This window comes from Eutrema salsugineum, unplaced genomic scaffold, assembly GCF_000478725.1.
Source record: "Eutrema salsugineum unplaced genomic scaffold, Eutsalg1_0 scaffold_16, whole genome shotgun sequence".
NCBI classification, from domain to species: Eukaryota; Viridiplantae; Streptophyta; class Magnoliopsida; order Brassicales; family Brassicaceae; genus Eutrema; species Eutrema salsugineum.
Genome location: NW_006256858.1, coordinates 1,199,238 through 1,214,937, shown reverse-complemented (window position 1 = coordinate 1,214,937; position 15,700 = coordinate 1,199,238). Strand labels below are relative to the sequence as shown.

At 36.4% G+C, this 15,700-nt stretch overlaps 3 protein-coding genes across 4 annotated transcripts; 1 reads left to right on the top strand and 2 right to left on the bottom strand.

Moving 5' to 3' along the window:
- Positions 1 to 1,727: 1,727 nt before the first annotated feature.
- On the bottom strand, positions 1,728 to 3,396 carry LOC18021617 (UDP-glycosyltransferase 73C7). Its single transcript, XM_006403656.2, has one exon. The coding sequence runs from the start codon at positions 3,394 to 3,396 to the stop codon at positions 1,897 to 1,899; it is 1,500 nt and encodes a 499-aa protein (XP_006403719.1). The 3' UTR covers positions 1,728 to 1,896.
- A 4,071-nt stretch (positions 3,397 to 7,467) lies between these two features.
- On the bottom strand, positions 7,468 to 10,021 carry LOC18021616 (pentatricopeptide repeat-containing protein At3g53170). 2 transcript variants are annotated; one of them, XM_006403655.2, is made up of 4 exons: positions 9,766 to 10,021; positions 9,369 to 9,678; positions 8,198 to 9,281; positions 7,468 to 7,846 (listed from the first exon to the last, which is right to left on the bottom strand). In XM_006403655.2, exons 1-4 carry the CDS (start codon positions 9,855 to 9,857, stop codon positions 7,806 to 7,808), a joined length of 1,527 nt encoding a protein of 508 aa, XP_006403718.2. In that variant the 5' UTR covers positions 9,858 to 10,021; the 3' UTR covers positions 7,468 to 7,805. The 2 variants fall into 2 exon arrangements, with proteins under 2 accessions (XP_006403718.2, XP_024013732.1); XM_024157964.1 differs by having other exon boundaries at positions 9,369 to 9,675.
- A 290-nt stretch (positions 10,022 to 10,311) lies between these two features.
- Positions 10,312 to 15,003, top strand: LOC18021615 (protein fluG). Its single transcript, XM_006403654.2, has 17 exons — positions 10,312 to 10,622; positions 10,904 to 11,226; positions 11,307 to 11,422; positions 11,531 to 11,636; positions 11,803 to 11,959; positions 12,048 to 12,143; positions 12,264 to 12,312; positions 12,399 to 12,673; positions 12,791 to 12,963; positions 13,054 to 13,174; positions 13,251 to 13,303; positions 13,397 to 13,526; positions 13,618 to 13,763; positions 13,844 to 14,032; positions 14,126 to 14,358; positions 14,554 to 14,696; positions 14,787 to 15,003. The coding sequence occupies exons 1-17, from the start codon at positions 10,455 to 10,457 to the stop codon at positions 14,847 to 14,849; spliced, it is 2,541 nt and encodes an 846-aa protein (XP_006403717.1). The 5' UTR covers positions 10,312 to 10,454; the 3' UTR covers positions 14,850 to 15,003.
- Positions 15,004 to 15,700: the final 697 nt, after the last annotated feature.

Sequence of the window (15,700 nt, the reverse complement as noted above, 5' to 3'; positions counted from 1 at the left end):
GTTAATTAATTAATAAAGAAATAAACTTCAATTTTTATATTTGTTGAAAATGATGCCGGTGTTGCAGAACACTAGAACAGCAGAAGTACGTGATCAGGTCAAGCTTGGCTAAGCATGTGGCCAAAATAAGAAGTCAATGAGCGTATCTAAGAGGATCAGGTTACTCGTAAATAAATGTAATTAAAGGCGATTAGGGACGTTAGAGTCAGTTAACCTTTTATGGTTTTGTGTCTACATAATTAGTTTCGTCATCACATCCTTTAATTTGCATGAGAGTCATTAATTTTCTTTGTGGTGTACGTTTATTAGGAGTTCTCAAGAGAGGGTTGTTAACGAAAATGAATCAACTTAAATTATCAATCAATAATTCTCTTTACCGTATTTGTATCAGAGCTCACGTGGAAAAACTGTCATTTAAAAAGACTGCCAATTATGATTGTAGCTTCGCCGTAACTTGAGGTCCATGCATTTCACACCATTAGTTGGTTCCAAATATCACAAGCTAGAATGAACGAGATTTTCGTGATCTTTTTTTTTTTTCAATTTCATGAAATCAAGTTCTTATATGGAATCAGGGGCGGATGTAGTAAATGGGTAGTGGGGTCAAATACCCCCTATTCTTTTTTATTTTTTCTTAAATATTTAGGTAAATTCAATCAAAATATATTTAATTTAATGGTAAAAATTTTTTTTTGTCTCCAACTAATTTTTTTTTTCGGTTTATAAACTTACGCCCCCAACTAAATTTTTTTCTAGATCCGCCACTGTATACAATATATATATATATAGTTTAAATCAAAGATTCCTTAATTTTATTTTGTTAAAGGGCTAAATCAAGGCATCTTTTGTTTGTTAAAAGGCATAAATCAAGACACTTCTACCAACTAGTTAAGGAACTACATAGGATAAATCTAGCGTTTATACCAAGAAATATATAAGTTATAATATTGAAAGTCTACTCTTAATTAAAAAAAAATTAAAAAAAAAATAAACCCCAAACATCACGGCATTAAGCTAATGAATTCCGTCTGAAAGGGACATTTTGTTTTTGTTTAAATGAATAAAGTGACACTTTGAAACGTTCAATTGTCCGTATGTGGTATACAAACCAAACATAGACTCGTTCAACCTTGAGAGTATTGGGGCATTCTTATGGTTAATTTTCTCTAGAATAATATATACTTTTAGGTAATCATCTTTCTCATTATATAGGCTTTTAAATTAGATTTACTGGAATGTAAATATAACAATATTCGAGATATTAGCCAGGTTAATCTCACTATCTCAGGGTCAGTAATGCTTTTCACATATAGTGTCTTCTATTATATGCCATATTAGTTTTTGTTTTCCTTTTCTTGTCGCTACTTCCAAAATTTAAGAATACTAGTGAGGGATCAAGTTTTTCTATCTGAGAGATCGTAAATATGAATGAAACATATCCCGAAAATGTTATTTGTATATTCTCCATGATGGATATCTTTGCTGTTTAAGCAATTTCTATAAGTGAAGGTTTTAACGTATTGCTATTATATTTTGGTGAAAAAGTTGTCATAGCACCTACGATTAGATCTGTTCCGACAAAACTTTGGACCATAGAAAATAAACAAAAAAATTGGACCTTTTGTCGGTAAATTGGGCCTTATTCTCCATATTATTTTAAGAACATTTTTTTATATATTAAAAAAAACAATTTATGACTTATACAAATGAAAAATCTAAGCCTTATTTCTATTTCTATGTAAATTTCGTATAGATTTTCAACATGTCCCTTAATCAACCGCACTAGAGAGTTGTTGCTACATATATATTACATATATATATATATATATATATATATACAAGATTCATGTCTCATAACCGGTATGAGGGCACCGAACCGGTTTCTCTATAACAATCTTAGCAGGAATAATTGAACTCTACTTTAATCAAATTTGATTGTGACTGCTCCTTAATGTCTTGAATGAGCATTGTAATATTTGAATGTGAAGATCCTCCTTCGTCCAAGGCCTTATTTGCCAAGCCACTGAGTTCTTTCACTCTTTTTCTTCTGTCTTGTGCTTCTTCACTATCACCCATCAGCTCACCCACACCTTTTGTCACACTTTCTCTACTCACCATCACTCCTATCTCGTCTTCTTTCCCATATAACATCGATTTCTCTACTCCTATCTTTAATCCTGCTTTTAATATCTTCACAACCAACTTCTCATTGTAGAATTGTTCAGCAAACAAAGGCCATGTCAATAATGGAACTCCTGCAGTAATTCCTTCTAGAGTCGAGTTCCATCCACAATGAGTCAAGAACCCTCCAATGGATGCATGTGAGAGGATGAACACTTGAGGTGCCCAACCTTGGATCACAAGTCCTCTATCTTTGATCCTCTCTTCGAATCCGCTTTCTTGAATCCAATTTGCTAGCTCTCCATATTTTCCCCATTCTCTTATAACCCAAATGAAAGGCTTATTAGATTCCTCAAGGCCTAGTCCTAGCTCCTTGAGCTGAGCCAAGGGGAGATTGCATAGACTACCAAGGCAAACGTATAGCACTGAACCGTTTTCTTGGCAGTCAAGCCATTGAAGCCATTGGTCTTGATTAATGGACGTCTTGTCTCCTCTCTGAGCTTTGTCTAGGCCTAACTTATTGCACAAGGCAACAGGCCCTACGCACCAAACTTTTCCGGTTCGTGCTTTCCTATATTGTCTTGCATAATCTGCCTCTAACTCTTCGAAGCTGTTCACAATGACACCATAAGAGTCAATATCAGCTTCAATAATCTTGTCCGTACTCTCTTTCATGCTTCCTTCAGTAGGCTGCAACACAGAGACCTGAGGTTTAATGAACTCAACTCTATCAGGCAAGCCAGGCAACTCGAAATACTCGTCATTAGATTCTATAAATTTCAAGATCCCGCTTTCTCGAACCACTTGTATGCACGTGAGGCTGAAACAAGAGAACCCATGGAAGAGAAGTTTGGGGATCTTGAATTTTTTGGCAAGTCTTGAAGTGAAAGGAAGGCTCATATCTCCGATGATGCAGCTTGGTCGCGGCTGAACCATCTCCTCCATAACTTTCTCGACTTGCCCCTCAATCCCGTTGGCTGCGTCGAAGAACTTCACCATATCGGCCATTGACTCTAACATGTCGATACTTTCGCACCCTTCAGGCAAACCCGCTTGTTGAAAGGGAAACTTAACCTCAACGATGTTGATGGTCGAAGAAATAAAGTAAGAAGAGAGTGAGGCCTTGATCTTGGCTACGTTTTGAGTAGTTGTGATGATGGAGACGGTCACGCCTTGGCGCTGCGACAAGAGCTTAGCGATGTCGACCAATGGGATCATATGGCCTTGAGCCATAAAGGGAATTATGACGAAGTGAAGGGGATCATGGGAACTCATTGTGGTAGACCTTTAAGATTGAAAATCAGGTAACTCTTTATAAACGTTCATATGTAATATACAGGCTACGATGCTGGAAAATATATATACAAGATAGATTTTAGATCACAATTTGTTTTGACCCGTCAAAAGAGCCGACGTTAGAATCTAAAATTATACATTTTCAAGAAAACTTTTGATTGAGTTTCGAGTCGTTCCAACGCAAACGACAAATTAAACACACTCAACAACATAATTTTTAAATATATGTGGAAAGTATAGAGAGTGTTGATAATATTGTTAACATCTTGGAAAAATAAGAAATAGAATTCTGGTCAATAAGCATCATGAACTGTGGGGTTAAGAAAGAATAATTATTTATTTATATAAGGTCGCGGGTCAAATAAAGTTTGCTTAATACTTGTGAAAAATAAAATTGATTAGTATTATCGCAGTCAATCATAACTTTGTTCGACATGATAATAGATATACTTCTGTTGTTTTCTTTGTTTTTGTTCAATGTATTTGTGCAAAACCCAATGTCAAATAGTTGACTATTTCTTCCTGTAAACTTGCTTTTTTTTCCTTCATCTTTTTCTCGCCTATAATAGGATTGAGACCGAAATAACATCTTACACTATCAGAAAAACAAAACAAATAATCTTCACGACTGAATGAGGATACTCTACGTAAGAATATGTAGTTAGTATAGCTATAGTTATATGTAAGAATATTAACCATGTCATGATGGTCTTGGTCCAATAGTTGTAAAAAGAAAATTAGTTTTGTGGGACTAAGAGAATAACCACTCAAAAAGGCTTATGTCTCTGAGCTTATAATAATGAGGCGCTATTTCACTTAACCAAGTTCTTTCTATCAAATAAAATAATGAGGGGAATCATTATTGGAAGCTCGCAATTTCATCAATGAGGATGGGAGTTTGCCTTCATCAATATTGGATATTAAGAAACTGAACTCTACCCGGCATAAGGCGACGAAGAAAGAAAATCTTTTGGCAAAAGAGCTGTCAGAGTTGCTGAAAAGGCTGCTCTCCTAAGAGAGGAAATGATTTACATAATTGTTTTGCAAGTTTGCAAGTTGACACTATGAAAAGTTAGAAAATATCTTTAATTGCCTCTTTTCTGCACAAAATTTGTTATGGCTGAATCACACGATCTCTGAGAGGATGATGTATTAATTAAACTTAAAAACTCTAGCCAAACCAGTTTCATGAAGCTTTGTTGAGGATGTGAGCCTCAAGGTCTAAAGCAAGTATGCCTTATAATCATTTAATGGATCTTTAATTTTTGTTAAGCCCTTTTAACAGCATAACTCGATTAATGATTCGACCTGTGTGAATTTCAGTCTCTGATTGTGAAAGTGATTTCTTTGTTGAAACAATAAACGTTGGTGGTGGATGTGGAGGTGGCTTTGAGCTATCATACACTCAAAACAACAATTACTATCTCAAAATGTTCAGGCATGCCAACGCTAACGGCTTGAACTTCAACAAAAAAGGTAACATCAGCTTTTTCCTCGAATTTCATAAACCCGCTTCATAAGTAATCAAGAAAAAATGCTCAGAATATCTGGTTCCCGCTGTCTTTTTTCTGGGTGAAATATGCAGAGCAACAATTGTTCTAACAAGTTCTCCAGAGATGATCTTATGGATCTGTACAAGTCATCATTGATGAGTACTCAATGATATCCATTTAGGATCCTTTAGACCAAAAAGACTAGGAGCATTATGCTAAGATGACCGCAGATGATGACATGAAAGTTCAGATTGCGCAGAGAGCTGAGATGTATTCTAATACTATTATCTTTAAATTAGGCGTATCTGTTACCCAATACATCACTGGTGTTAAAAGTGCTGAGACAGCTGGTTGCAGAGTGATAATGGCCAGCAGCAATGAGGGCACCTTATTTCATAGCATCTTCATCCATTACTTATATGTTGGTTTGTCTCTAGTAAGTCCAACCAAACTTTCAAAACTTTAAAAATTATCTCACCCTCCTTTTCTCATTATTAGGTTGAATATCTGATATTGAATCTCTGTTGTTGTTATATCATAACAGGGTAAAGACAAGAAGTCCTTTCCTTACCAAACACCAAGAGGTATGTTTAGTAACATGATTGATTTATTTGTTTGTTTGTTCTATCACAAACTGATGTTTACACACTTGTTTTTTTTTTTATGATGGACAGATGGTGAATATGGAGGATAAACTTGCAGAGTTTAGAATTTATGCAGGAGCTACTTTCCAGAATCATGTACCCTTCTACTTTTTCCGACTCCCAAGACAGTTAGAGGTTGCAATCACTGCCCGGTGGGATTTGGGATACCGTGAACATGAAGTCAACAATTTCTGATAGTGAATTAGTTAGTAAGCTGGACAGTGCCTTGAAGAAGCATGATCGTAGATACTACCTTATTTATTCAGAAAGAATATTTTTGATTCTTTTTTTGTTAGATGAAAAGGTGGAAGACGCTAGCGATGACTAGATTATTGAGGAAATCAAAAATGGAAAGTTTTTAATCATCCTCCCCAAAACGTCATGGTGATAACTGGAGATGGCAAATTTGAGGACATCCTTAACCAAATCCAAAATGATGAATGTTTTATAATCTCGGTGACTCCTAGTGCACAAAGGGCATCAAGTAAATACACTACTTCTGAAGAAGATGATGCAGAAAGCAACGTCTTGTAATAATAAAGAAAATTTTGTAATGATAAAAAAAAAATCATTTAAATATTGTTATTATAGCACAATGAATTATACTTCAACATTTGTTTACATACGTTTCCCTCTCCTTTTCACATTTTTATTTTCATTTTAAAGTTTATTTTTGCAAGTTGACACTATAAAAAGTTGGAGAATATCTTTAATTACTCTTTTCTGCACAAAATTTGTTATGGCTGAATCACATGATATCATTCAACTGTAAGACCAACCAACTCAGTTTTAATTCCTCTTTGACCTCTATGTTTTTTGTGTGCCCTGCCCTGATACTTTTCAGTCATGTATTCTATTATAGACAACTTTGAATATTGCAAATAGAAAACATTGTGTAGTATACACATTTACTTTTGAACACAACAAAGAGAGGAAAAAAAATACATCATTGTAGAAAACATAGTGCAGTATACACATTTACTTTGAGGATGTGAGTCTCAAAGTCTAACGCAAGTATATATGCCTTAAAAATCATTTTATGGATCCTTTTGTTTATGTGCTGCTATGCAAGATTAATTGATTCATCGCTGCCAAAAAAAATTATGGGCTATTAATTAATAATATTTGTAAAACTAAACACAATTTGCAGCAAACTAATTAATAATGTTTGTAAAACTAAAAACAATTTGCAGCAAATTAGCTTTGAACTCTTGTAACTTTAGATCATTTTCTTGACTACTACCACTAACACTAACACTATAAAGAATTTTTGTTGATTTAAAAGCCGCTAAAGTACATACAGTATATCATTTTAGGGCTGGAAACCCAAGCTTTCAATGCTTCCCCACAAAGGCCAGCTCGGCTCAAATACATTGTTATCACGTTGAGGTTTAGGCAACAAAAACATTCGGGATGGCCTCCATGTATAAGATTGTATTTGATATGATTTCCAGAAAGAAAGAAAAAAAGGATAAACAGGTTATTCACAGTATACTGATCTGTGCTTGTTGTTCATATCCTGGATGCTTGTCTTATGGATTTTGTACATTCTGGCTGTATGCGTTAATCTTGTTGACATCATGAGCCAAACCCTCCGTTTGACTATTTTAGACAAGTCAGATTGATTGTCAACCAAACTTAACGCGATTGATTGTGATCATAATACTAATCTTCTTTTTATTTCTTTTCAATAATATTCAGCGGACTTTATCTGACCCGAACCTTTTATAAAGAATGATTGTCTTTTTGACCCATTTCAAGATGCTTTTTTCACGAGAAGTCAATCGGAGCCATGTTCGATCAAGATGTTAGTAATAATGACACACATCTATATACCATACTTTCCACATATACTAGAAAACATTATCACATACTATTATTTTGTTGGATATCGTTTTGCCATTTAGGTCAAGAATCAAAACTCAATTCAAAGTTTTCTTAGAAAAGTAAAACTTAACATTTTCTAGGTCGGCTCTTAGACGGATCAAAACAAGATTGTGATCTTCTATCGTAGCTATATATATATTTACAACATTGTAGGCTAGCTATATGTATTTACATTTAACATTTGATAAGGCAATGCCACACACCAGGAGCCACTTTGTAGCATTCCTCCGTATAGCCCTCGCATGCCTTGTGTCTTATACGCTCGCACTCGCCCACCAGATCCTTCCAACTGCATTATTCTTCTCACCATGTCCAAAGGGAATGTCACTACAGAAGTTATATGGGTATACTATTTTTCAGAGAGTCATTTGCTGAGAACCTGATTGCAAGGTTTGGACCGACACCCTGCAACGAAAAAAGATGTGCAAAACACAACTACATCAAATAATATGTATAGTTATATATAACTACTGGAATAACATTAGTCACCTACGTCTTCTAGTTCTTTCTTTACTATGATCTGTCATTTATCTGTACCAAGATTAACAACCTCAGTTTCAACATCATTAGAGACTTTAAGTTCGATTCATTAAATTCTCTAGCCTCGAATATATCTATTCACAAACCAAATTATCACATCACCCCCATAAGATTCTTCTTGCATACATCTTAAAACTAAATGGAAGAAACATATTTTAGAAACAACCACAAATACAATTATCAAACAGAGCTACAAGAGAAAACTTGAATTCTCACCAGTGGAAATCATTTGTTTCTCGAGTTCCTGGACTGCATCAAAGATTCCATGCGCAGCATAGGTTTTGATCATAGTGGCAAAAGTGATTTTATCAGGCTTACATTTTCTCTCTTCCATTTGTAGGTACAGTTCCTTCATCGTAGCCAGATCACCAGCCTGACCGTATGCATTGATTATGCAATTGAAGAAGGGCGTATCCAGTACCACATCTGAATTCACAATTTGCCTCAAAACCGAATCTATCTTCACCACAAGACCAGCTTTGCTATACGCGTTAACAAGCGAACAATAAGTGATAGAGTTGGGTTTCACTCCTTGATACTTCATTTTCCTGAATGTCTCATCCATTTTCTCGATTCTTCCTGCTTTTCCAAACGTCTCAATCACTATATTATAAGTGACAGTCGTCAGGGAGAAGAACCTTTTCTCCATGAAATCCATAACAGAGCTCATCTTCTTAAACATCCCCGCTTTACCAAATGATAGGATCAGTATGTTAAATGTAGTGATGTCTGGCTGCACTCCCATCAGCTGGAACCGATTATACCAGCTTTCCATCTTTCTCGTGTTGCCACCATTTCCATATGACCCAATGATCGAGTTAAACGTGAAAACATCTGGATGAGAATCTCCATCCTCGATCATATCAGCCAGTACATTTTCCATCTCCTCAAACATGCCTGCCTTTCCGTACCCATCAATAATAGTATTGTAAGTAACCGTGCTGCATCTAACTCCAAGATACGACATCTCAAGAAGGATGCGTTTAACCAGATCAAACCGACCAAGTTTGCAGCAACAACTGATGAGAACAGTAAAGGTGAAGACATCTGGCTTGCAATCACTAACCGATTTCATATATTCAAGCGTGGCAAAGGCCTTGTCTAGAAGTCCGCTTTTGCCATAAACAGCTATAAGAGATGTATACACATCAATGGTGGGTTTCAATCCTTCAGACAACATGACCTCGAAAAGTAAGCTGGCCTGCTCAGGCTGTTTGCAATTCCCAAGCACTTTTAACAGCTTTGTGTATGTTTTGCATCTTGGCTCATACCAATGCTGCTTCCTAAGAAGATTGAAAATCTATAAAAGCAGAGAAACGGGAAAATCAATCCTATATGGGGATTCGGCAGCCAATTGTATGCATAAAGATGTAGAAAAGCGATGTACCTTGAGCGCAGACTGCCAACGATTCTCGCTGATAGCCTCATCAAGTGCTTCAAGAACAGCTTTTGGCCACAAAGTGTTGTACTTTTCGGAGTTGGCTTTCCTCTCGATGCCCTTAACAGCAGCATCTGTTCTCAGAATCCGAGACAATTCCTTTTTAGGATCTACTCGGTGTCTTGTTGAGATCAGGCCAGGGCTCATTTTCCCTATACGCTCGTTGGGTATTTTGGTCGAACACGTTGTGGGCGTTACTGAAACAGAGGTTACATGTCGAAAACAAGCAGGGGATGATATATGTTGCTGAACCGCGCTGCTGCAAGTGTGAAATACAGAGAAAGATAGTAGAGAAATACAAATTCGATATAGAAACGTAAAACCAAGACAGATATGAGAATGTTACCGTGAAAAGCAGCGAATCGTAGAAGAGAGTTGGATGATTTCATTGGCGCAAGCGGAAGAATTCCCTTGAATTGGTGGTTGTATCAATGCCATCGAAGATAAAGAGATACTGTGGAGAAGAAAAAACTGCAGCTTTCCTCTGCCTAGGAGACCCACACAGACAGTTTGCTCACAACTTGCTCTGCTTCGTCCTCTTTTGTTTATTCGGTTTGGTTTTCGATTTGGATTTTCCGGTTTGTATCAACACGAATCGAAAAGAAATAAGTTTGGTTTGATGTGGTTTTGGTTTTCATTAGTATAAAACCAAACAATGTGAACCGGAGTTTATCTTTATAAAACCACGTTAAACAGAATTGGAAATTAGAACACGAGAAAATCGAGACAACAGTGCATGCAAGAGAGAAAGTTATCCGCATCACCTAGAAAGGACACGTGGAGGTTAATTGTTGGTTACGTGGACAAATCGCTCTTCTCTACCAATCTCCGTCGTGAACAAAAAGGTCAGAGACACCGTCCACCGGCTAAGAGCACATCATAAAACGATGTCGACCCATCAAAGAGGAGAAATTACTTCTACTTCAAATACGTTTTTCGTAAATTGTAAGACGAACACGAAACAAAGCTGATCCAACGGTCTTCTTCTTCTTCCCAAGTTTGATTTTCTTTTCTAAGCGAGAGAGACAGAGAGATATGGAGATGCAATTTAAGGAGTTAAAGAAAGCGATAGATGACGAAGAGCTCGTTGATGCTCACGCACACAACATTGTTGCTCTCGACTCGTCTTTTCCGTTCATCGGAACTCTAACGGAAGCCACCGGAGAAGCTTTATCCTTCGCTCCTCATTCTCTCTCCTTCAAGGTACGATACGAATATACGATCGTCTCACTCTGTTTTCCTTCCGGCTATTAATTTGATTGATTAGCTCTCTAAACGCTGTCGTTTTTGTGTGTGATTATATTCCTTAAGTACTCTACTCTCGAATTAATTAGTTAAATGGGCTTCTTCTGAGTCCATTTTAGCTCCAAATTCGTCACAAGATTTTGAATTGCTTACTATACATTACTTGTAATCATCAAAATATTCTCTATGATTTATGTGTAAGAAATGTTTTGGTTGTGGATCTCTTGTCTATGAAACAGAGGAATTTGAGGGAAATTGCTCAGCTTTATGGCACTGAAGCATCTTTGGAATCGATTGAGAAACATCGTCAAACCTCGGGTTTGCATTCTTTCACTTCCAAGTGTTTCAAAGAATCTGGAATCTCTGCTCTGCTCATTGATGATGGACTGAAGCTTGACAAGAAGCATGACATCGAATGGCACAGAAGCTTCGTTCCATTTGTTGGTCGAGTGTTAAGAATCGAAACTCTTGCCGAGCAAATCCTCGACGAGGAGAGCCCTGACGATTCTTCTTCTTGGACTTTGGATTCTTTCACTAAATCCTTTGTTCAAAGATTAGTTTCATATCCTTTTTATCTGTGGTTTATATATGGTTTTTAAAATACATTCGTAAGGTTGGTTTACCTTGACTTTGGATGGACACGCTTGTTCCAGAGATTGTTGCTTTGAAAACCATTGCTGCTTATCGTAGCGGTTTGGATATTGATACTCATGTGAGTAAAGAAGTTGCTGAGAATGGCCTTGTCCAAGTCTTGCAAGGTATAAGACGGATATGGCTATAGTTTGGTCCTGTAATATGTCTAATGGTCATCAAGATGTGAAAATAGCATTTTCTCTGATCACATTTACTCTCTCTTCTTGCTGCAGCTGGAAAGCCTGTCCGTATTGGAAACAAAGGCTTGATTGATTACATTCTTACTCTTAGTTTGGAGGTCGCTGAACGTAGCGACTTGCCCTTGCAAATTCACACAGGGTATGCAAGATTTGTTCAACTTTGTGAGGCTCTTTGCTTTTTTTTTTTGTGTGTATTGATGTTAATAGAGTTTAGTTTTGCATTAAACTAACCTGAATCGTAGCAGGGTAAGTGAACAAACTCACTTTACATAGAATGATAATCTCTTTTTTTTTTGTTGAATCAGTTTTGGTGACAGCGATTTGGATTTGCGGTTGTCCAATCCTCTTCACCTTAGAACCCTTCTTGAAGACAAAAGATTTGCAAAGTGTCGTATTGTTCTTCTTCATGCGTCTTATCCATTCTCAAAAGAAGCTTCTTATCTGTCTTCAGTTTATCCTCAGGTTTTCATCACGCCATTTCAGTAATCTGTAACATCATGCGAGTTATGTAGTTTGTTAATTCTTGATCAAAATCTTTGTTCTTTTAAAGGTTTACCTTGATTTCGGTTTGGCGGTTCCAAAGCTTAGCGTCCATGGTATGGTGTCTTCGGTTAAGGAGCTCCTTGACTTAGCCCCAACAAAGAAGGTAAAACTGAATACAGCAAGTTAACATAAACAAGAATGGTATTAAGCTCTTTTACTTGCATTATCATTGTTGTAGTAGTAGTCACATCACATGAAATGCTAACCATAAGAGATTTTGCAGGTGATGTTCAGTACTGATGGATATGCATCTCCTGAGACCTACTATCTAGGTGAGTTCAAGTTGCTACTTCATTTGTTCAAGACTGAATTGAGGGGATTTCAACTTTCAAAGAGTTAAGGAGATTGTTTTTTCTAGGTGCAAAGAAAGCACGTGAGGTTATCTTCTTAGTTCTGCGTGATGCCTGTGCTAGTGGTGATCTCTCACTCATGGAAGCTATTGATGCAGCTAAAGACATTTTTTCACGAAACTCGATTGGTTTTTATAAGCTTGATATTGACACAACTCCTACTAGTCTACAAAGTAGAGTATCTACCAAGTCACTGGTGGAGGAGGAGCCTGATGTTCAAGAAGATACTAGTTCTTTTGTACGCATTATTTGGGTTGATACATCTGGACAACAAAGATGCCGTGTGAGTTTTTTTTTTTTTTTAATTCCTCTGAGGAAACCTCTGTTTCTCTCGGTGAACTTGTTTTTCCTTTAAAACAACAGTAACCTGACAAGAATTCTGATTATTGTATTGTTTCAGACTGTTCACACGCAGCGTTTTAACAGAAGTGTGAAGAAGAATGGAGTCGGTCTGACTTTTGCATCGATGGGGATGCCTTCATTTACTGATGGACCAGCAGAAGAGTCTAAGTTGACCGGTGTGGGTGAGATTAGACTGGTTCCAGATCTATCAACCATGAAGACAATACCATGGTACTTTACTCGTGTTCTTTCTCTTTACAGTGAACTTTCCATGATTTCTTTTCTTCTTTATTACATTGATCATATAATATTTACCGTTAGGACAAAGCAAGAGAGCATGGTTTTAGCTGATATGCTCCTGAAGCCTGGTGAAGCATGGGAATATTGTCCAAGAGAGACCTTAAGAAGGGTCACCAAAGTTCTCAAAGATGAATTTGACTTGGTAAAAATTTATCCATATATTCATTCTATGTCAAAATCTGTTTTGGCTTAAACTCAAAGTTTCATTGGCCTTTTAGGTAATGAACGCTGGTTTTGAGAATGAGTTTTATCTCCTCAAGAATGTTGTGCGGTATGCGACTATATGTTTTCCGAATCTTGGCTTTTTTGTTACATCCAACCATTTCATAATCTTTAACACTTGTCCTGCTCAAAATATTTGAAGGGGAGGGAAAGAAGAGTATGTGCCTTTTGACTTTGGTCCTTACTGTTCCACATCCTCATACGATGCTGCATCTCCGATTTTCCATGATATTGTACCAGCGCTTGAGTCCTTGAACATCAAAGTTGAACAGGTTAAATTAAACATCATAAAATAATTTTATAAGCCATGTATAACAAGTACATATCATGTTTCTTGATATATAGTATACATTTCTTCTATAGTTTCATGCTGAATCCGGGAAAGGCCAGTTTGAAGTATCTCTTGGGCACACCGTCTCATCTCATGCTGCGGATAATTTGGTTTACACACGTGAAGTAATAAGATCCGTTGCAAGGAAACATGGATTGCTTGCGACCTTTGTTCCAAAGTATATCAGTTTCCTTCCCGCCATTATAGAGGCTTCAAATGTGATTTTTTTAAAAGATGTAGGCTTGTGTGTTTTTTTAGGTATGATTTGTGTGACATTGGTTCTGGATCGCATGTGCATCTAAGTCTATGGAAAAACGGTGAAAATGTCTTCCCGGCATCTGATAAATCATCTGCTCATGGAATGTCTTCCATTGGAGAAGAGTTCATGGCCGGAGTTCTGTTTCACCTCCCTTCAATCTTAGCCGTTATAGCTCCACTTCCAAACAGGTTACTATAACCGCATTTTTTTCGAGTAAACAATTACCTGGAATGATTTTTCACTAGTTAAGTTTCATTTTCTTTTTATAACTAAATTTTCAGCTATGACCGAATCCAACCTAACACATGGAGTGGAGCATTCCAATGTTGGGGTAAAGAAAACCGAGAGGCGGCTATAAGAACAGCTTCTCCACCAGGAGCTCCTGATGGTTTAGTTACTAACTTTGAGATAAAATCTTGTGATGGCTCTGCAAATCCTCACCTTAGTTTGGCCATTATAATGGCTGCCGGAATTGATGGTCTCCGACGACACCTCCAACTTCCTGATCCAATAGGTAACTTTCTGTCATTCATTCTCATATATTATAGTCTTTAAGTATGTAGTTCTGATAAAAAAAAATTCATTCTCATATATGTTATGAAATGCCTCTGATATTTGAATACATTCTTAAAAATACATTCTTCTCTTCCATATTTGTGAGTTATTAAGAATGGTTCTTTTGCCTTTTTCCTTTTGATGAAAACATCAGATACAAATCCGGCCGATGTGGCTGCTACACTGAAGAGACTTCCTGAATCGCTCTCAGAAGCTGTTGAAGCTCTGGAGAAAGACGAACTTCTCCACGAGTTGCTCGGACAAAAGCTTTTGGTTGCCATAACAGGAGTCCGTAAGGTACTCTATTGTATTTTGGTTCCAATAACAGATTTACAATATTTGGTATAAAAGCTCATAATTAATATTATTTTTTTCTATTTTTCACAGTCTGAGGTCGAGTATTATTCGAAGAACCCGGATGCATCGAAGCAACTCATTCACCGATACTAATCCTTAACTCTCTTGAGCCTTGAGAACGTGGTTGTTCAATCATTTACTTTTTATTCCTTGTTGAGTTTATTAGATCAATGGACAATAATGGATACATGAAAATGTATCGACGATTTTAAATGCTATAAGAATTGTTGGGTCGTATTTGCAAATATCTGAATGATAGTGTTAGGGATGAAACTACAATATTTCTTTCTCGAACGGAGTAGAATGATGCAAACGTGAAATAAAGATGTGGATTATGAAAAATAAACAACTACGATAAATTTCATATTTCGAGACGCATGCTGGAGTCTTTCTTACTTTTTTTATCCCATGCTTTCAAAAGCCTCACGTTATGGCCCTATATTTATATTTCATAGCTATCCGGTATCTATTTATAAGTTTCTTTGTTAAGAATTTCTCTAATCTTTTTTTATATATAAAACTTCTTTAATCTTTCCGTAGGATATCTACTGAGATTTTGTCATAAAAGTTCTTACTCATTTTTTATCCTATTTAGTTCTGTAAAAATATAGAAAATTATATAAATTTTTTTATTTATATAAATTCCTCAACAATCTCAGCAAAACGTCTAGAAATTTGGAAAATATTTAGGTAAGATTCGTATGTTTCGCGAATTATGCTCAAACAAGTACAGCTGTATCTGTATCTGACTGGGACGATAACTTATAGATATGTCCAAAAAAATTTCTTCCAGACTTCATGATTCATTCACATTAGAAAAATTATTTGTACGTAGTCTTTCATGCTTCTCTTTGCAAACTGATCAGCTAAAACATTTAAAAAAAAAAAACTATATAAGAGACCATGATCAGAAAACAATAAGCCACTGCAAAATCTAAGTTTTA